The sequence below is a fragment of the Grampus griseus genome (genome assembly GCF_964374135.1).
Source record: "Grampus griseus genome assembly, chromosome: 11".
Lineage (NCBI taxonomy): Eukaryota > Metazoa > Chordata > Mammalia > Artiodactyla > Delphinidae > Grampus > Grampus griseus.
The window spans coordinates 90,929,942-90,951,843 of record NC_139005.1 but is presented as its reverse complement, the minus strand read 5'-3'; the positions used below and the strand labels follow the sequence as shown (position 1 = coordinate 90,951,843).

Here is a 21,902-nt window from a genome sequence, read left to right as displayed (position 1 = left end):
ATTGCAGGAGATACCTGGTTGCTGTCTTCTTCCACGTAGTTAGTACCTATCAGTGTTTTAGAAGGACAGTAGCATTGGTAAAGAGCAGAGATTCCATGTTCTATTTTATTTCCATTTTATTACCTCTGCAGACTTGATGAGTACCTTCTTTTAGTCTCATTTTCCTTAACCAGTTCTTACTCTGGAAGGTTATTATAAAGATGAATTAGAAAATGTAAAAGAAAACAAACTCCAAAATACCATACAAATTTCAGTTTTTTGGATAGACATAGAAATAAAATAAAGTGCCCTCCTTCCTAAAATAAGACATTTTCCTCTTCCCTTGATTTTTCTGATTTTCTATTAAATGGTGAAGCTGGAATCAAGTCCAGAAGTCTTATTCTAGAAAACGTGGGCTCTTAATACATGTTTTTTTGATGAAGATAGTAATGATTCAGCCCAGTAAGAAACCATGGTCTCTGTTTTGCCCTTTTCGTTTTTTAGTTTCTTCACATTTCCCAAAGTCTAGTCTGAAATCCAAGTGAAACAGGTGATTGGGTCTGTGAGGCTAGTTCTCAAAGGGAAAGGTGAGCCAAAACGATATTGGAGATCTACCGCACATTCCTTCAATTCAGTTCATTCAGGTATTGATTAAAACAGGTAGTTTTATCACCTTATATATACCTCTCCTCCAGATAATTACTGTGTTATTTGTATGCCCCTCTGATCAGCTATTTAGCTACCTAGCAATAGAGTTATTTATGTGTTACATTTTTAGCTCTGTTTGATTTTCCACATGTTAAAATATTTAACTAATTTCAAAACGAAGTTATTATTTTAAATATTCTAGATGATGTTTATTGCAGAAATACTGAAGTGGCAAATAAATATCGATAGAATCATCCATAATGTCCATGAATGTTTGGTATGCTGGAAAATGGCATGTAGCCTATGGAGATAACACATATATATTTATTGATTGGGAAAGTTATTCATAGTATATGAAGTTTAAGAAAAGTAAACACACACACACACACACACACACACACACACGCCTAAGGAAAAGCTGGGAAGGCTGTGTACCAAAATGTTAAGATGTTGGGATTGCAGATGGATGATCTTCATTTTTTGTTTTCCCTTTTCCTTTTTGTTTATCTATATTTTCTATTTTTTTTCCAGTAAATGTGGTTTACTTTTATTAATTAAAAAGAAAAAAAAAAGGAAGGCCTTACTTGTTAGTCCAATAGTTAAGACTCGGAGCTTCCACTGCAGGGGGCATGGGTTCGATCCCTGGTCAGGGACCTAAAATCCTGTATGCCGTGGGAGGCGCGGCCCAAAAAAACAAGAAAGGGAAGAAGAACAGCCATCAGTAGTATATCTTTCTACTTACGATTTCAAAAGTTAGAGATGTAGTTAGGAAAACCCCCAGTTCTTGTCCATGTGAAGAAGCATGTAATACAGTGACGCTGTGAATAACTTCTGAAAACAGCTTCCACTATAAAGAGGTGAATAATGCGTGAGTGAGTGAATTAAAAAAGGAAAAATTATCAGCTTAATGATGAGGAAAAATCAACAACTGATATTGGGACCTACCAACAAATAGAAACATGGATGTTAAATAAGTAGTTTAAAGAAAAAAAAAACCACCTCTTCCTCTTTCAGAAGAAAGTAAAGTATATGGATAAAAAGCTGAACATGAGTAAATGTTTTTATTTTTGTCTCTGCAGCAGTTTGGCAAAATCCTAGATGTAGAAATAATCTTTAATGAACGTGGCTCTAAGGTAAGCTCCATTTCAGTGTTGTGTGCTTGATTTCTTTTAGTTTTGTTTTATTTAAAATAGTAAATAGTCAGAAAACTTAAGCTGTTTTTCAAGCCTGCAAAAAGTATCCCAGTGAGCTAGCTTGATTAGGTTACCTCAAAACATAAGCCACTGCGTGGCCAGATTTCTCCTAAATCTTTCTTAAATTGGGAGAGTGATGGTGTAGAAACGAGCGAGGTTTGAGGGGAGAGTGTGGCCGTAGGAGGAAAGGCTGTAGGAGATGTCAGTCCTTTCTCAGATTTAAATTGGGCCTAAGCTTCTTATTGTAAAGGACGAGAGAGAAGACTGGAAAAAAGTGAAAATTTTGTGAGAATTCTAGTTGGGATTTTGTGAGAATTCTAGTCTGAATTCTACCAGAACAGTTCAGCTTTTAAAAATCGAACTTCAAAATGACATACTTAGAACAAATTTAATATTTCAGTTGTTCAGTTGACTTGTTCTCTCTGTTTAGTAAATTCTGATAAAGCTTGAAAACAGGGAGTAGTGACTCAGGTATTCACTGTGGATTTCCTCCTTTAAGTTATACCCAGATAGGCAAGCTTCAGGACTGAGAGTCACTTCAATTACAAATACAGTGAGTTGGGGTTTTTTTGCATGAGGATGAACATAATAATTTACTGTTTTAAATTCCCAGTCTGTATGATTTAGAATTTTTATGCACTAAAATAAGCAGCAGTGCTTTTAGGAATGAAGGAATTGTAAAGTCTTACAAATGGTGTTGTGAAAAAATATTTGATGAACTGAATTTCAGAATGTTTTATGTGAGAGTTTTCTTCTTCCTCAACAAATGGAATACACTCCACAGACACAATCAGCTGTGGGCAGGCTTGTAAATATTTACCTTGCTATGTTCAGTTCTACTTGCATTTTTAGGTTAGACCAGTTTTTTGAAATTAATTTTCATTTGGTCATCCCTACTGAACTTTGAAAATAGCCCTTAGCTATGATTAAATCTCTTAAGAATGTAATTTGAGAAGAGCTAAATAAAGTAAATAAATAAGCTAATATTTACCTCTCTTAATTTCCTACTCCAAATTCACCATACTTTGGGAACTAATAACATATCTACAGAGTTATATATACTTCCTGCCCCCATCTGTACTAATAAAAATGTTTGTGCTTTCCTAATGCTTCTGATTATTATTCCCTTCCTTTATAGAATGCATCAACACTAAAAGTGTTTAATTCTGACTATAATAATTATTTGTTTATTATTAAAGAGGTAATTATACTCTAAGCTTTCAGTTTTCAGTTAAAACAAAAAAAGATTAATTATGCCTATACAGAACTTTCTCCAGCACTTAACTTGGTAAGTATTTTTAAAGTGAAATCTATTCAAACTGTAACCAGTAAAACTGTTTATACTTGTAATTTCCTCACAGTGGATTTCTATTCATTTGTTGTATAGTTTGCTGTTATTTTTTTGTGAACTTTTTAGATACAAGATAGAAAAATGACAATGGTTTAGAGATGAGAAGCACATGAATGTGAAATAAATACATGAAGATTATTGACCACACTGTTTATCTGAACCAGTATAGTTTAAATGCTTTTGGTTTTAAGTGTTTGCACTTAAAACATTCTTAGCTAGACTAACAACCGGAAGCCCAATAAAATTCTATCAGGCATTGAGGACTTTGCTCCTTACCAAGAAAATAATTTGATTGAATTCTTGTGAAGCAAAGGAAATTGATCTTTCTAAGGCTTCTTTCATTGACTTCAAGGATTTGCCTACTACCAAAAAATTTTTAATTTACCCGATTCAATTACTCCTTCCCTGTAATTTCCATTTTAAAATGACACAAGCCTTCCTTTTCTCTTTGGGGAATCTAAAAGTATATGCTGCCTCTCTCAGCTTGATGCTGTGTCCTCACTGCCCTTTTTTCTTTGGGCTGCTGAAGGGTAGACAGACCGTGTACTAATTGGAAAATGTTTTTAAAACAAAGCACAGAATTCAGAATTGCCTTGGACCTGCCTTCTAGAACTGATACAAAAACCTGTCTTCATCCTTTGCCCTTCTTAACTGCTACCTAAAGTTCTTAGCTGGAATGGGCTCATTAATAGAGATTTATTTTGGAGTCAAAACCTAGATGCGTCTTCTGGGATCCACCTGAGATAAATTAATGAGTACTTTTCTTTTTGTAAATTAAGTTTAGTTTCTCATTACTTTTGTGTCTGGGGTTGACTATAAAATTACAACATGTCTTGAAAGGAGCCAGACAAAAGGAGACTTATATGGTCCTATTGGTTAGCTAAGAATTGCTCAGTCTTTTAACAGAGTGCTTTTCTGTACAGAAATTAGCTTTATTGAATTTTTTCTGAAGCAATAATGGAAAAACTGACAAGTTTTTAGAGATAAGTAATACTTACATGTAAAACAGTATTTAACCAAGTGACTGCGAAACAAAAAGCAACTCTTTATTACCATGTCTTATTTTTTATGAGATCGTTGGCCCCGGGTTTGAGAATATACCCCCTTAAAAACATAAGTGAACACTGTCTTGCTGCATGCCCATTCCTTCCCTGCCTGCTAGTAGTCTACCTTTCCACCTTGCCTGGAGAGTAGAATTTCTGTGTTCCAGAAAGTAGTTGTTTCTTTGTTGTTGACTATTTTCCTTTTTTCTTCTTTGACCTTCATATTCTGAATTTGGTTTTTATGAAATGAATTTATTTCATTTACATGCATATACATACATACATATTTATTTAAATTATTTCATGTGATTTTTGAAAGTGTTCTTTTTACTCCCTGCTCCTTTGTAAAAACATAAAGTCAGCTGTATTTAGTTTTCTGTGATTAACTGAAGCAAAGATAGACTATCCTTTTGAAAATGTTTAATTAAGATATGTGATGAAAAATGATACCCCTTCCAAAAAGTTAACTAATGTGCTCATATAGAATCTAGAAAATGATTAAACAGATACACATAGCATTATTGATTCTCCAGATTTCACCAGTCGTGACAAAGTAGTAATACAAACAATAAGAAGTTAGTGTATAGGGAGAGTGGCCATATATCCTGGTTTATCTAGGATAGTCCCAGTTATACTTGTTGTCTTAGCAATTAATAATGTCCCCTTTCTCCCTCAAAGTATCCTAGTTTGAACAATAAATTATATTGTCATTCTCTTTATAGATCCTTTGAGTAACAATTTTTAAAAAGCACCCTTTTAAAAACCATTATAAAAGGAAAACATGACGTTTAATGAGAAGGCGGGAAAGCATACATAGTTCATTAAATGGAATAGTCACAATATTCTCATGTATTTCCTTCCTTTTTTCTTTTTTTCTCACATATTCTCACATAGAATCTTAAACAGAGCACTGAACAGTGGTCACCTAGTTCAACAGCCAATACTCTTGACCTTGTACTGTCTGCTAGACGCTTTTAGTAACTGAGCACTTGTTTTCAAAAGTTTATTTCACTGTTGAAATTCAGACCTTCCACCATCCTGTTCACTATCACCCAGTCCCATAACATTTTGTTTGTGATAATTATCAAGCTTATTTTAAAAAGAAATACAAAGATTCTAACATTTATATTTTCCATAAAGTTTTGTCAACATACTTTGAGTATACTTGTCACTTTTGAAGGGACGCGTTTTATAAATATTGAATGTATAGAAGCTCTTCTTCTTCACACAGTGTCAATTGTTAAGTCCTCTAAAGGACTGCAGAAGAGAGCACAGCAACAATTACTGAGATTTCTAGCAGATTTTTAGTTAATGTGTTTGCATTACTTCTCTCAGGTGGATTTCTGGAATGATGGGAATCTGGGTTTGGGTTAAGCTTATGTTTAGGCTGGAGTTAGGGAAGATAAAACCTCTATTCCCATTCCTCAGACACAAGAAATATGCTGTAATTTCTCTCCTATTTCCCTGGCTTTTGATTTTATGCAAAGGGAAATTATTTCTTTCCAAATATAGTCAAAAGACTGTCTTTGAAATTGCACTGAGTAGGCCTTTGTGATTTTCAGTAAAATTTGATGGGTAATGCTGAGGTGAAATGTTTTTCATTATACTTAAAACTGAATTAACAGTGCATGTATTTCCAAAAGTCTTAGTTTATTTTCTTTTGCTACCATTTTATGGGTTTTAGTTTTAGTTTTCTTTTATTTATCTTTTAATTTCTGTGTTCTGGCCATACCCAGGAGAACCTTCTGCTTTTGATTTCTCCCTTAAAAGTTACATGGTAAATTTTCTTTCTCATTCTTCTGAGATGGAAAAATTCGAAGATTATACAAATTTTAAAATATTTTTACAATGCTCATCCTGTTGCTTGTTATTTACTGCAGTCTGAGGCCAGACTAAAAAGGTGACAGTTATTCGGCTCCTGTGTGCCCTTGATGACAAATGGATGTCAAGGCAGATAATAAAATTTTTGTCACACTCTGTAGAAGTTTTAACCACGACCATGTACCTGATAAACACAGCATCCCTCAATTTCCAAAAGACAGCTAAGATAGCTGGTAAATTGTGAATGTAGCACTGGTGTATTTAAACTGCTAACATAGAAGACCTTTGGGAGCTGAGAACTTTAGGTAAGAGTGTAAAGGTGTAGACGTTCCTTGCCCAGCGCAGCAGCCGCATCGGCCGCTTGAAATGTGGCCCATCTCTAAATGGAAATGTGCTCCAAGTGTAAGATAGACACCAATTTCAAAGACTTAGCTCAAAAAGAATATTAAACATCTCACTCATAATGGTTTCATAATGATGCCATGTTGAAATTATAATACGTCGTATATACTGGGTTAAATAAAATGCATTATTGAAATTAATTTCACTTGTTTTTACTTTTTTAATGTAGCTAATAGAAAATTTGAAATTATATATGTGGCTCATGCTGTATTTTTGGATATATTGGATAGTGCTGGTATAGACAAATGTTGCAACATCATTTTTTTAATTTAAAAATGAAAGTTTACTTTTTGTTTATCTTTTATCTTCTTACATACCTGAAATATGTACTGTTAAGGGTCTGACTTTGTAGCTATTCAGACTGTTATTATGTTTCCCTTTTTGATACCTTGTATGATCGTTTTGAAGCTCTTCTAAGGAAAATGTGTTAGGTTTAGACATAATTGTGTTAAATTTTTTTCAAGGCAAGAGATCCAAATGACCAGAATTAATGTGAATTAGATTTCCAAGAATAAGGGAACATTAAACATAATTTCGTGGAAGAGAGTTTTCCTATTAGTAACTTTTTAAGTCTATGAATATCCTTGGCTCAATTTCTGGCACATTTAAAAAGTGCTAAATTTTATTGAAGAAACAGTACATTAAAATTTTTTTCAAGCCTTATTTGAGTTAATATTCTTAAAACCAAGTTGTAAATGTGACAGATAAGCAAGCAGGAAGTTGAGGTGATGGAAAACCACCTGTTTGAAGTTTCAACTCAAGAGAAAAGTATTTAAGGACAGTACTCCAAAAATACTGGTTATGCTTCTCATCTTCCTAATCACAGACCTTAATTCTGAGAGATATATACTCATTTCCTAGTGCTTCTGAGCAAATTATCACAAACTTGGTGGCTTAATACCACACAGATTTATTAGCCTACAGTTCTGGAGGTCAGAAGTCCAAAGTGGGTCTCACTAGGCTAAAATCAAAGTATTGGAGGGCTGTGTTCCTTCAGGTGGCTCTAAGGGATGCTCCATTGCATGCCTTTTCCAGCTTCGGGAGGCAGCCCACATTCCTTGGCCTATAGCCCCCCTTCCATCTTCAGAGCCAGCAACAGCCAGCCCAGCCTTTCTCAGGCCGCTACACTCTCCAATTCTGACTCTCTTTCCCTCTTTCACTTCTAAGCACCTTTGCGATTACATTGGGCTCATCTGGATAATCCAGGATAATCTCCCTATCGCAAGATCATTAATTTAATCACATCTGCAAAATCCCTTTTGCCATGTAAGGTAACATATTCACAGGTTCTGGGGATTAGGACATGGACAACTTTGGGGGGACTGTTATTCTGCCTGACACAAGGTCTATTTATCTTCGAAGGAAAGAAAGAAATCCTATTACCTCTGTGTTTCTTATCAGGAGTCCCAAAGTATCAACAAGGCCTTCTGCCTCCTCTTTACGCTAGTAAATATGCCTGCAAAGATTGCTTCATTTTGGGGCTTCCCTGGTGGCACAGTGGTTGAGAGTCCGCCTGCCGAAGCAGGGGACATGGGTTTGTGTCCCGGTCCAGGAGGATCCCACATGCCGCGGAGCAGCTGGGCCCGTGAGCCATGGCCGCTGAGCCTGCGCTCCGCAGCGGGAGAGGCCACGGCAGTGAGAGGCCCACGTACCGCAAAAAAAAAAAAAAAAAAAAAAAATTACTTCATTTTTATGTCTTTGATACCTTGATTAGCATTTCCTTTAGTTTATAAACACCTTTCCTTATAAAACACTTTTAAAGCATTTAAAAGTGAAATTTTGTTCCAGAATACTGAAGTTATATTGAAAAAATCTTACACAAGCAGACTTTAATGTTAAACTTCGTCATATGCTGACTGTAAGATGCTAGCACTTATGATACCACACAGCCATTGTGTCACAGATGGTCCATCAACACATTACAGAAAGAAAGGTCATAGAACACATTTAGCAATTAGATTTGAAAGAGAAAATTAGAAGAATTGTAGGACTAATATAGTTTAGTAAATAGAATACTGAATTTCGGTTTCAAAGCTTAATTTCTAATTTTCTCACCATTAGCTGTAGGAAAAAGCTACATGGAAGGAAGAAGACCTTGTTGGTGCTCTGGGCCTTGTTGATGCTTGAATACTTAACCTCAGATTGGCTCAATGTCTTTACTTTCAAAAGGAAACAAACAGGTTTATCCTTTCTACCCCATGGGTGCATTTAAAAGACACACAAGTATGTGTGTATGTATGCGGGTGTGTGTAGTCATAATGCTAAAGTTAAAAACCTGTATATTAGCCTCTACATAATCTGCTGTCCAACCACTAGTTTATAATTTATTAATTTAACCCAGGGCATAAAATGTATAAGGCTGTGACAGTCCGTTGAAATACAGCTTATAGAACTTACAAAATGTGATATAAAAACTCATCACTATCTGTAACCTTTTTTATTTTATTTATTTATTTATTTATTTATTTATTTATTTATTTATTTATTTATTTATTTATTTAGTGGTACGCGGGCCTCTCACTGCTGTGGCCTCTCCCATTGCGGAGCACAGGCTCCGGACGCGCAGGCTCAGCGGCCATGGCTCACGGGCCCAGCCGCTCCGCGGCATGTGGGATCTTCCCGGACCGGGGCACGAACCCGCGTCCCCTGCCTCGGCAGGCGGACTCTCAACCACCGCCCCACCAGGGAAGCCCTGTAACCTTTTTTAAAAGGTTTAACTTTCCTATTGGAGGATTCTCCAGGATCGGATAGCTGGCTTCCTGTCTTCATCAGATGCTAGTGTAGATGACAAATGGAATAATTAATTAGTAACTTGCCCTTGTACACCTTGAGTTGTCAAAGTGGCTATAACATGTTGATATCAAAATTTGTTTCTGAAAATGTGTTCGCATTGATATTTTCAACACATGTACATTTTTAAGGAACAATTTTGAATTAAAATTACCCATAGTATTCCGTCCTAAGCTACATATATTTTTAAAAATTTCTGTCAGCTTAGCATTTCACTTTCTAGATATCCACATTGAAGGTAGAGATAATCCACTGGAATCCTCCGTGGGTTGCCACCCAACCATATAGTCATTTAAATGCTGAGAAATCAGATCCTTCAGAATGATGGAGTTGCTTTTATAAAATCTTATTGAGCAATGCACATTATTTACCATCTCAGTTAAAAATATGTTTTGTATATATAGGAGTACTCATAGTATTAATAAGCAGCAAAGCAGAACTTCAGTGAAAGTAAAGGTTCAGGTTATCCTACAATGGAATATTCAAAGAATGCTAGAGGGACAGTGAAGCTGTTGAGACATGAGGACTGTCTCAGAAAATTCTAAGAAGTTACCACTCTACAGATATAAATAGCTTGAGAAAATTTTATAGTTGCAGAGTGGAAAGATAAGGACAGAGCACCTAGAATGAAACTGATATAATGCTTTGTCAAATAGTCCTATAGTATATAGTAAATCCTGCTGGTGTTGAAATTGATAGAAAGATAATGACCCAGGCGGTCTTTTCAGATTTAATGTGAGTCAAGGAGTAGAGTGGGTTAACTCCCAGTCTCCTGCTTTTTCTATTTAATAAATTAAAACTCCATGGTTGGTTGGTTTGTTTTTCAGCGTCTACAATGGACAAATAAATTAATCCTAACTCAGAGTAGCAACTGTATTGCTGTTTTATGGTATTCGTTTCCTATTAAATAGTATGCAACTGATGTCACTAACATAGACCTCATTCCTGTTGCCTTTTTGACTATTCCTTTTTCTCTCTGCATATAGAAAAAACTAATACATTTAGTAGCAGATGTAGGCTTCAACAAAATTTAGGCAAATTTGGGTAAGCAATTTTCTGAAATTCAGCTGAACATATTTTTACTCTTGAGTGTCAGTCTGGTTGTTTAAAATTCACATTGAAGAAAAGTCATAATTGACCACTGCTTAGTGGTATTTTCGTTTGCTTAGACAAACATGAGTGCTCTCCTCTTCCACACCCAGTACCCACAGAATCAAGCATGAACACTATATCTTAAATTATACCGTTCCCAGAGAAGTTGATGGTGCTATAAGCAACAGGTAAAGTGGGGCTAAAACGATTAGACCGCCTCAAAAACTCATTATACAAGGTTTGCGCCTAAATATCAAGTTCCATGTAGAAGTTACTGAGGAATAATAGATTTAATTATTTTTAGTATTATATAAAAGTATATGTATGTTAGCAGCGTGAAATAAGAAAGGTAGGATTTTTTAAAATGCTCAGATTCTCAGTTGAATAGTTTGACCCGAGTAACTCTATACCTTAATTTTGGTCTGGCCTCACATGCTTTATGTTTTATTTTATTATTTTTATTGTTGTTAATTACATTATTATTATTATCACTACTACTACAGTTCTTTATTCTTTTATTGGATTTAATTTCCCTTTACAAAATATGCATGGACCAAAAATGTGACTTTGGGAGAGTATTGCTGAGTTGTTGCTGATGTCAGTTTCATACTGTGATATTTTTTTTCTATTTACCAAGAGATCAGTATTTCAATATAACGATGTGCATGTTTTCCCCCCTTCTCCCGCTGCATGCAGGGATTCGGGTTCGTAACTTTCGAGAATAGTGCTGATGCAGACAGGGCCAGGGAGAAATTACACGGCACCGTGGTAGAGGGCCGTAAAATCGAGGTGCATGTCTTCAATAATTCAATTTCTGGTTTATATTTTTATTTCTCTTTTTATGTATTGCCTCACTTATTTCACATTTGGAACCCTGTCTTGTTTGTGTTTTTGTGTCTCTGTGTCCTTTACCTTCTTGCACTAAAACGCGTAAAAGTAACACTTCTATCCTTCTCCCCCCTCCCATTTTTTGGTTGTTTTGGGGTTTTAATTTTGATTTACCTGTGTGCGAATGTATGTGTATTTGTTTTTCATTTACTTTTTTCCTCCAAAATGTTCATCCTTCTACTCTCTTGATTTTTTTCCTTTGCTTCAGTTTGCGAGACTCTGAATTCCTCTAATCAGGCCAAAATAAAACTAACTTTTAAAATGTCTACAAACTACCCAATTTAGAAATGTGTCCTATGATGAATCAAGGGGCCAGCCAGTATCCTCTCTCTCTTGGGAGGCCAGTTCGCCTCCACATGCGTGTGACAAGTAAGGAACAGAAGATCACAGAGGTTGGGGGCGGGGAGGAAAGAATCCAAAACTAATGTGGTTTTCAAACATATTTACTATCTAGAATTTCAACAGTTACTGGAGGGTTGGGTGGCTGCCTGTGGAATGTGCTAGTACTGTGAGTGAGTCGGCCACCTGGTGCTCACCAGCCCTTTTCATAACGCAGTGAAGGTTAACTGGCTCCTTTCCCCTTTCCCAGTTTTTAAAAGTATGAAATATAAAAGCCACCATCTTGAGTAAGATGTCTGCATATTTTGCTTTTTTTTTTCCCCCTCCCTTTCCAATGGTTTAGCATTTAGGGCCCTTCACTTGACTCACTCTTTCCATGGTAACTATACACAATGCTGGCGATGGTGCCCGTTGGCGGTAAGTGAAACAAAAGCACTAGAGAAGAAGCTTTTTTAAAATGTAATTACAAACAAATAAGAAAGAAAAAGTCCATCTGCCATCTCACATTAACACTACAAAATGTGATTTGACTTGCTCCTCTTCCTTTTCCTTTCCCCCTTTTATTTTCAATGCTGTTGAGTAATGCCGCCTGGACTTTGGATGTACACATTGTTTTGTAGCAGTCTGAGCTGTTTGAGTACTGACGTCATGGTGATTTTTTCCCCTTGCACATCTTACTCAGAGTTACTGAACTCCAGTTTGGCTGGTTTTATTAATGCACTTCCTGCCCCCACTTCCTTTCCTCCTTTTCCTCTTTCCCAGACCTCTGTTTGTAGCTATGACTGTTCTTTCTTTGCTCTTGACAGCTCTCTCTCCTGCCCGTGACAGCCTTCCTGACTTTCTCTCTTCTCTTCCCCGCTTTTTTGTTCTCCTTACCCAAGCTGTCTTCCTACCCTTTGCCCTAGTCCTTCCCCACCCCTTCTCTGTTCTGTGCAGCTATTGGTCTCTTTTGCTGACTGGTGGTTTCTGATTGGTTCTGGCCATTTTTCCTTTAAGTGCTTGGGTGCTTTCTGCTCTAGCAGCTAGTGGAAGCTCTTGCCCCATTCTAATCCTTGTCTGTGAGAGCCTCGCTCTTCACTTTCTCCTGTCTTTCCAAAATTGATTGTTTTTTTCTTTCTTTTATTTGTGTGTGTGTGTTTCTTAACTGCATGCTCTCAGTCTCATCATTGTTGTATCCCATTCTTTCTTTTAAATGTGAAATGTTGATATGATTTGGTGGGTCAAACTAGAGTAAATGGAGTTTCCGGCTCTTTTCCTCACATAGGAAGATCATCACTATACAAATCCTGAAAGACATATTATTAAAACATTTTTGGTTCCAATTCTACCTAAAATTGATGTGGTTTTTTTTTTTTTTTTTGGTAACAAATTTATCACTATTCAAATTTACCATAATATAAATTCCCAGAGCGAAATAAGACATATTATATTTTGTATGTTTTATAATTCTTTTAAAAACTGGCCTGTTTTTATATACCTGACAACATAGTATATAACCAGGTTCTATGGTAAGGCTTTACCCTCCTTGCAAGAGCTTTGAGGCTGGTTCTGACACTGGGCTGCAGTATCCTGGCTTCTAAGCTCCATTCATCTTTTCTTCATCAGCACCATCTTTGTAGCGTCTACTTATCTTACCACTGAGAATGCTTTAATTATGCCGTTCTGTAATGAGGGTAGAGAGTACCATAAAACAAAAGAAACATAAGCTTTATTTTTTGAATTCTTTTAAGTGCCTGATTTAAAGGCCTCTTGAAAACTTTCTTCTTAAATGAATAGGCCACATAATCTAGAAAATTCAAAATGGTCCTGAAGTCTGTCAGCATGGGAATCTCAGTTCCTATATTTGTTTACTGACCTCAAACAGTAAAATCTCATACAAGCGTATAAAAAAAGCTGAACATCAGAACAGGTGAACTCCACAGATTTTTTTTCCTATCTTCCTATAAATTTATTTCCTGACCAACGTAGCAAGCCTCTGTTTTGTTAATGAACTTCAAAGTTCACGTGCACACAGAGCTGTTTCCAATTACTTTTTTCCATATTTTCTCAATGCAGAGACTTCTCTGTTTAAAAGATCTCCAAAGAACTTGCAGATGTACTTTTTCTTTGGAGGCCTGGATGGTAAAGTTGTCCTAGTTTTCCATTTGGAGACCAAGAAACTGCATTTTACTCTTGTTAGCCTCATTTAATGAACACTTTAATTAAAATACTATTATTAATATTTTATATTGTTATATTAATTATTTAAATCAATTGTCTCTGAAATTTACATTTTAAACTGAATACTTTGTTATTGAATGAGCACCTCCATATTCCCTAATGTGGTTTACTTCCTCCCTGCCCCTTCTTTCTACTTTGTATCTGTAGGTGAATAATGCTACAGCACGTGTAATGACCAATAAGAAGATGGTCACACCATATGCAAATGGTAAGAGGTTACAAGTCATCTTCGGAAACATGTCATTTATTCTCACAAACATCAAAGACTTTTTCTTGATTTCAGTCTTCAGTTTGTTTTGTGTACGTTGAAGTATTTTCTTTACCTAGGAGAGTTAATTTTTATAAATTACTTTTTTTTTAAGTTTTTTTAGTTATTAAGGTGTTATAGTCTCAGTAAAGTTCATTTTATACAGTGCGAACACATCATTTGAGGTTACCTATTAACCCAAGTTAGGCCCCCCGTGGGCACCCTCTTTTTGTAGCTGCTGTAGTTCTTTGTAATATGTTAGGCTTGTCCAGGATACCCCTGGATCTTACTTATCTGAACATAATAATTGGAATAATTCTTGACCCCTTGTTCTCCTTTTAAAGGAATGGTGTAGAGGCAGCAGCCACGGGGTGTGTGTGTTGGGGAGGGGTACGCGCACATATTTTCTATTTTCTATTCCGTGGCTACCTGTTATACAGTGAGTTTTATAAATGTTTCTCATGAAGAAGGAATTTTTCTGTGAATATTTTGTCTAACAAAAACAGAACTTTTGCTTCAGTTGTCAAATTTAATCTAGACTCATACTCCCTAAGTGAGGTAGGATATAGTTTTAGTCTGTTGTACAACAGTGGTTTTGCAAGCTGTGTTCTACAGGACCATCTTGGGGGGAAAAGAAAACTGAATGGACTGGGTCTTGAGGCCTGCAGCTCTACTTTGGTGGACCTCATTCTCTGTTGTATATTTTAGAGTTATGCATAAGATTTTATCTAGAATAAAAAGGGGAGTTTCTCCCCTTTTATTGCTTTATAAAAGTTTGAACCTACTGCTAGAGTATGACAGTGTGTGCTGGTAGTATCTTAAATCAAGTAGAAGTGTATTAGTGTTGAGTATATCCCGGGAGGTCTTCAATAAATATGTGTAGCCCAGCTTTTCAAATAGATTATAGAAATCAGCATAATTTGCATTTATCAGCATAATTTGCATTTATCAGCATAATTTGCATTTTCCTTACTCACTTTACTAGTGGTATATCTTGGGATACCACCACCTTCCACTTTACCTTTTGTTTTCTTCTTTTCACTGCTATCACAGAAACAGAAGTTTCTGCAATTTTGATAAAAATCCAATTTAAACTAAATCAGAAGGAGAGTATGTCAGATTTCCTTTCGATCCAGCGAGAATGGTGGAGCAGAACGAGCTGCTGACTAGAATTGAGAAGACAGAAATTCTCCTTCTAGATTTGACTCTATTTTCCTCTGTGACAGTGGGCCAATTTCCTAACCTATCTGATTCTGTTGTCACCTCTGTCAAGTAGCAGTCACAGAATTTTAGCACCACAAGGCTCTTCTTTAGAAGTCATTAAAATCCAACCCTCCTAGCTTATTATCTAGGAAATGAAGCCCAGGGAAGTGTAGTCCTTACTCATTGTCCCAGAGGTGGTACCTATCTTACCGCTCTCTTTGGGTTTTGTGAAAGTCAAATGACATAAACACATATAATACAATGTAAAAATACATTTGTAAAGTGTACAAAACTAAACGTATTCAAGATATTGTTGACAGTGTACCTTTATATACCATTATTATAATGTGCATCCATTGTATGCATTTAAAGGGAGTGCTTAAGTAATAGTGCCATTGATAGGAAAGGAAAAGTTCATTTTTTAATATTATTCTAAATCACTATTCAAGCCTACTGGAGCCAAACTTTAGAAACATGCAGCTCCCGTGTTAGAGATTCTGAAAAGAGTGTGCTAGGTGCCTTCTGGTGAATTCTCAGCATTTTAGTTCATGTTGGCTTTGAGTCCCTTGATTTGTCTAGTTGAAGAACATTTGTGCTTTTGCAACTCCAGTAGGATTTGAATCCAGATTTTGAAATTTTTATGCAGCATAATGAACAGGCATGTCTATAAGCACATAAAATAATGAATGGGGGATTGGATTGATTCCGAATGAATGGATTTTCTCTTGAATAATGTCTTTGCTTATAGCCATTGAAATCTGTTAATTGACCTTTTCTTCTTTCCATTCACATATTTATAGAGTAGCAGTGGCACAATGTTACAATGTTATAAAAGAATTAAACCAAAGAGCCAATCTTTCAGAAAAATAAAATGGCATATTTATGTATAAAATTCAACAAATATTTATTGATTAAAGTTTTCACATGGAATTCCACTCTATCAGTGGGTAATAGTGCATTTTTCTTTTTTTTTTTACTACTTGCCATATTCCTATAAATCTAAAAAAGGGAATGTAGAAATGAAATTGATATCAAACCTAATGTTGTTTGGAAATACTTAAAATTTATAAATGTTTAAGTTAATGTTCAGCAGCGGTCTTGTGTCCATTAGCTTAAAGGTCTGATTAACATAAATATGCTTATTGCAAATTAAAATCTCAGAAGACATGCACCAAAGTTGGGAATGTACCTTGAATTTTATCATTGCATGTCTCTCCTTGGTGCCTTGGTTAACTCCAGTGAAATCCCAGTGGGAAATCCCAATGAAGGAAGATTTCCATTTACCCAGAATACCATTAGCATGGTATAAATGAACATGGAATTCAGAGGTCCAGGTCAAATTTGAATTCAGTCAAAGGATACCCTTATCAAACAATTAGAGTAGTAAACAGTGTTAAGATGATATAGAAGACAGTGCATCACAGTATGATAGAGAATGATATATATTCTGCCTTTTTCCTTCTTCTAAACAAAGATTAGGTCATTAAGCCGTTCTATGAGAGACCGTATACCAAACCCCAGGATTTATTTATATTTCTTTTTTCTTCTCTCATTCCTTCTCCATCTTCCTACCTCCAATTTTTTTCCTCACGTCTCTTTACCCCCGCCACTCCCCTGCCAAATCTTCATTATCCTTTCACCGTGCTAGTCCTGCTTAAAGATGATCAGGTCCAGAAATGTCATCACCCTCTCATGTAAACCCCCACTGGCATTCTAAAGAGAAGCTGGTACCAGGCAAAAATGAACCCAGAGGTGTCTGAAGCCAACTTGCACATCACTCCTTTTCCTTAATATTCCTCATATAGTTTTTTGTTTGTTTGTTTGCGGTACGCGGGCCTCTCACTGTTGTGGCCTCTCCCGTTGCAGAGCACAGACTCCGGACGCACAGGCTCAGCGGCCATGGCTTACGGGCCCAGCCGCTCCGTGGCATGTGGGATCTTCCCAGACCGGGGCACGAACCCGTGTCCCCTGCATCGGCAGGCGGACTTTCAACCACTGCGCCACCAGGGAAGCTCCTTCATATAGTTTTAAATGTTTACTGTCCTCTCTTCCATTTCAGGTTGGAAATTAAGCCCAGTAGTTGGAGCTGTATATGGACCCGAGTTGTATGCAGGTAGTATTTAAGTTAATTTTTCCATTTGTGTTATTTATATGTATTTTAAAAATATATTGTTTTTCAGTTTCCTATTCCTTTGTAATCTTTTTGCACTTTTTCATTTCTTAAATGCACTCAGCATCCAGCTTTCAAGCAGATGTGTCCCTAGGCAATGACGCGGCAGTGCCCCTGTCAGGAAGAGGGGGCATCAACACTTACATTCCTTTAATCAGTAAGTAGCCTATGTTGACCTGGCATGGCTTTTGACTGTTGTGAGTAAACAGTGATGTGTTGGTCTTTTTTTTCCCCCAAATATAATACATAACTGAAAAGGAGGCATTCACGAGAAAGATAAACACTATCACAGTGCCCTGTCCTGCTTATTAGCCTGTGCTAGAATCTTTTTGACCAAATGTTAAGATGGCCAAAAAGCATAAATAGTTGGAAAAGTTAGAAGGGGGTGAGGACATGTAAAGAAAATTTTAGTCTGCACTTTGTAATGAAGAAAACAAAAGAAGTAATTATTTGTGGAATGTGTTGTACATGTTATCTGCAAGTCAACTTTGGGCCCTTGAGTCGAATATCACTCAAAAGCCCCTCCAGTATTATTGCTTATTCTCAGCTCTGTTGATATCTCTAAAGTCATTTTGACCTGAGCCATTTAGCCATTTAGCAAGAGATATAATTAAACAGAGTTCAGTGGACATGGAATCAGTGTCTCTGTGTGCTTTCTAGAGGACAGCACACTTAAAATAAGCCCTTAGAAAATGTCTGCCTCTTTAAAGGATTACAAGGCTGCAGGGGAGAGGTAGTTTCCCTCTCACGTCACATTTCTGAATTGAAATATTTTAGATAAAGAATAAGGTTGACTAATGAAATGTCTGAAGACTACTGTGTGCCTTGGAGTGTGGCAGCATGTCAAAACACAAAAGAATATTCTTATGAAGAATAATTATTATATGCAGGTAATAACGTTTGGAAACAAGGTTAATAATTAGCCAGTGAAAGAGTTTATATCAATCAATTTAAACTGCCCATAGAAATTAAAAGTCTCGTCTCCATTATGGCAGTAGTGCTCAGAGCTTCCTGACCCGTTTCTCCTCAGCTTGCATTGTAAGGCCGAAATCGGGAAGGAACAAAGAAAACTCACTCAAGATTTGTGATGAATGAGGCATGGAGTCAATTAGTTTGGGCATATTGTATATTTCCATTTCTTTTTGAGAAAAGATGTAATGTCGAGGTGTCTTTCCTGTAACTGGTGCAAAGCAAGCTGTGATTGTACACGTGCTGTTGAATGCAAGTTGGCATTTCTGTCGTATTTTGGGTCTCCCTTTAGTTCCTGGCTTCCCTTACCCAACTGCAGCCACCACGGCGGCCGCTTTCAGAGGAGCCCACCTGAGGGGCAGGGGGCGGACAGTATACGGTGCAGTCCGAGCGGTACCTCCAACAGCCATTCCCGCCTATCCAGGGTAAGCAGTAGATTCCAAAATAAGCAACCGCACAAAAACAGAAAACCATGGCCCTCGTATAACTTCTGGGATGTTGCCGTGCCACATAGTAGAGATTCTGTGAATATTTGCAAATTAACGGACTAGATGGAAAGAACCATACCATTGTCAGAATGTAACAAAATATCAATTCATTATATAAATCTTCATTTTGGCCACCTTAAGCCCTCACAGTAGTGGCTTAAGACAGTAGCCAGAGCTGTCTTGTGTTCACTAGCAGTGTGTTGGCATGGAGTTCACTCAGCATCGCACGAATTTGGATTAACACTCCTGCAGAGAACCAAACTAGAAGCTCAAGATTGTAGTGCAAGACTGCATCTGCTGGATTCACGCCCCTCACCACCACCCTTATTGAGGCTGAGGCTCTCACATGTGCCCTCCCTTGTGGTTTCACCGCCTGGGTGGTGAGCAGCAGAGCTACTTACCCACAATGGATTTGCTTTCTTTGTAGGAAATGGATTAAAAGAGGTTAATTCAAAGATGAACCAAGTCCAATTGAATCAAGGGAGAAAGGGAGAAGTAGGAAGAATTAAACTACAGTTGGCTTCCGAATGATAATAAAACAACTAATGGAGCTGAGCATCCTTCACCCTTTGATTTTTGTGTGGAGGGTGTCTCATGCAGTGGAATGATTCCATAGCAACAAATAAATCCTTTGTTATTGAATGGGGGAGAAGGAGTGAAGATGGCAGGTTTTGTTTTCAGTTGTTTTTCAGTGTCAACCTAAAATGTATATTTTTGTAAAGAGTGGACTTTTATAAGTTAGTTGTATCAGGACTTTCTTTCTTCAAAGATGTGACGTTTGTGTTCTTCATCTTTTCTCTGCCTGTGACGGGTTTTTTTTCCATATTCTTAATGAAGAATAAACAGTGGCAGAGGAGCCTATTCATTGCTACATAGTTAAAATGTAAAGGGAAAGAGCCTCCTTTGTAGGTCCTTTTCTGACAGCAAAATTGACTGTGAGGTGTACTAATTTAGCATTCATTCATAGACCAAAGGGACATGCCATTTGGGGTCCTCAATTACACAGAATTAAAGCATTTTTATCAGACAAGACAAATATGCATGTTGAAATGGGCAGGCTTCAGAAGCCACTGGAAGGGAACGACTTTAGAAATAAACTTGTTTGCAGTTTATAGATGTTTAAATCCCATGCATTCCATCATCTCCATCTTCTGCCATTACTTACTTTTAATTTTATCCTTTTTCCTCTCAACTTGACCTTTGACCTTCAACCTCTGACATCTCCTTTTAAAGAAGTGAATAAAGATGCAGTATTGTTTCATCAAGAAATAGTCAAGTAAAACATAAAACTGAACCTTGGAAGTTCTACACACTAGGAAAATTGTTTTATGAAGCGTCTTCCATTTCAATCCAAGAGATTTTACCATCATGTTTGCAAAGAGATACTGCTCACCAGAAACATGGGACTTCTTTATTTTGTAATATTCCTGAGTTACTTTATAAAGTGGTTGAATTCATTCCTATTCAATATAGGTCATTTCAGTATATTGGCCAAACTTGAGAACCCGTTCTCTACCAAGTCTGTGTCAGGTATATATTTGCTCAAAGATATTTTATCTTTATGTCTAATCACATCAATTTCTGTGCATTACATTGAACACTAATTTCCCATGTTTTCTTTTTTATTAACTAAACCACCTGTTTACATGGAAGATGGCAAGGAATAAGTCCAGTATTTTATGAGGAATGGCCTAAAATTGCTTTTCAGCTTAGTAAACTAATTTTATCATTAATCATTGTGTTCTAGCCTCCTTGTGGCATTTGATATAGGGAATATTGGAATTCTTCTAGAATTTGGGTGAATATTCCCAGTGAGTGATACAGCTTAGCATAAAACGTATTCCTTTTTAATGCCACCACTCTTCTCTATAGAAGAAATATTTTTCAGTCATTGCCTATATCCCCGTACTGAAATAGTTGAAGGCTAATTAATCACCACTTGGCATCAGTGCTTTGCATTTTATCAGCCTTCGCATTATGAACAAGTCTCTTTTTTACTAAAATGCAATTGAGAGACAGATTACTGTCTAATATCATACTTTAACTGCAGTTGGAGACTGTGAAAATGGACAGAATTCAGCTACCTGAACCTCACGGATGAGTTTAATTTGCCTGTTGTATAATACAAGGGCACAGCATAATAGGGGCATTGCAAAGTGTGATCATACTATCCAGTAAATACAACAAAATGTCACTGGGAGTAGAATTCAGAAACTTTCCAACTACATATAAAAAATAAGTTATTTTCATATTCAAGTTAAAAATATAATTTGATAACCTCACTTGCTAGTTTGTTTATTGTAACAGAGAAGGTAGTGGTGAAAATTTCCAGCTTGTTTAGGTGAATAAATGATAAATAGATCTTCTAATTTTACATAACCAAATCTTGATTTAACGAATATGAATAAGGAAGTCGTCTTTTTTCTCTACTGCTATTCCATATCTTTTGGTCCCAAAATAATGTTTTGGGGAAGTTATATGCACAAAATACCTCAAAAAGTTTGAAATCTATATTTTAATTATAATAGTTTAGTGTTGCTTAGGATTAAAAAAAGTCATGTATTTTGTTTGTTCAATACAAATTCATTTTCTAAACAGAGAGTAAACACTTCTATTCCTAATCAGCTACCTTCTCAATTTTATTCATTTAAATAAAACAGGTCATGCCCAGAACCTCAGTTATCAGTTGAATTTTTCAGAATTCCATGAATATTCTTATGGTCAAAAAAGAACCCTTAAAGTCTTCCAATTACTCCTCCCACTCTGGATTATATTGTTACTATCTGGGATCCCCACTGCACCTGTCAATTCTTGGACCTTGGACCAATCACCTTAACCTTTAGCTCATTACCTCTGCTTGTGAAAGCAATGCATTGTGGGTATTTTTGGTTGTGTTTTGTTTTTGTTTTTTTTAATTACATTTCTCTGTTTACTTTGGTCAGAATTGATTGACTTGTTTTTCTGAGGTGTTGCATTGGTTCTTAAAATGCTGAATAATAATACTTTGCATGCTTGTGTGATCAGCCAAATCTTATCGCATGTCTAATGTGCAGGGTAAA

At 36.4% G+C, this 21,902-nt stretch overlaps 1 protein-coding gene across 35 annotated transcripts in view; it reads left to right on the top strand.

Annotated features, from left to right (window-relative positions):
- The window catches only part of RBFOX2 (RNA binding fox-1 homolog 2), a gene marked incomplete at its 5' end in the record, with an annotated part of 262,448 nt that overhangs the window by 222,413 nt on the left and 18,133 nt on the right, over positions 1-21,902 (top strand). For 14 of the 35 annotated variants that reach the window (XR_014297427.1, XM_082665961.1, XM_082665952.1 and 11 more), the window contains 7 exons: positions 1,707-1,760; positions 2,320-2,373; positions 11,016-11,108; positions 13,914-13,974; positions 17,276-17,329; positions 17,451-17,545; positions 18,638-18,780. Coding sequence is in view for 34 of the 35 variants with exons in the window: in XM_082665961.1 (XP_082522087.1) it covers positions 1,707-1,760; positions 2,320-2,373; positions 11,016-11,108; positions 13,914-13,974; positions 17,276-17,329; positions 17,451-17,545; positions 18,638-18,780 (554 nt within the window). The remainder of the gene's footprint in view (positions 1-1,706; positions 1,761-2,319; positions 2,374-11,015; positions 11,109-13,913; positions 13,975-17,275; positions 17,330-17,450; positions 17,546-18,637; positions 18,781-21,902) is intronic. The other 21 variants (XM_082665959.1, XM_082665955.1, XM_082665956.1 and 18 more) reach the window with 6 other exon arrangements.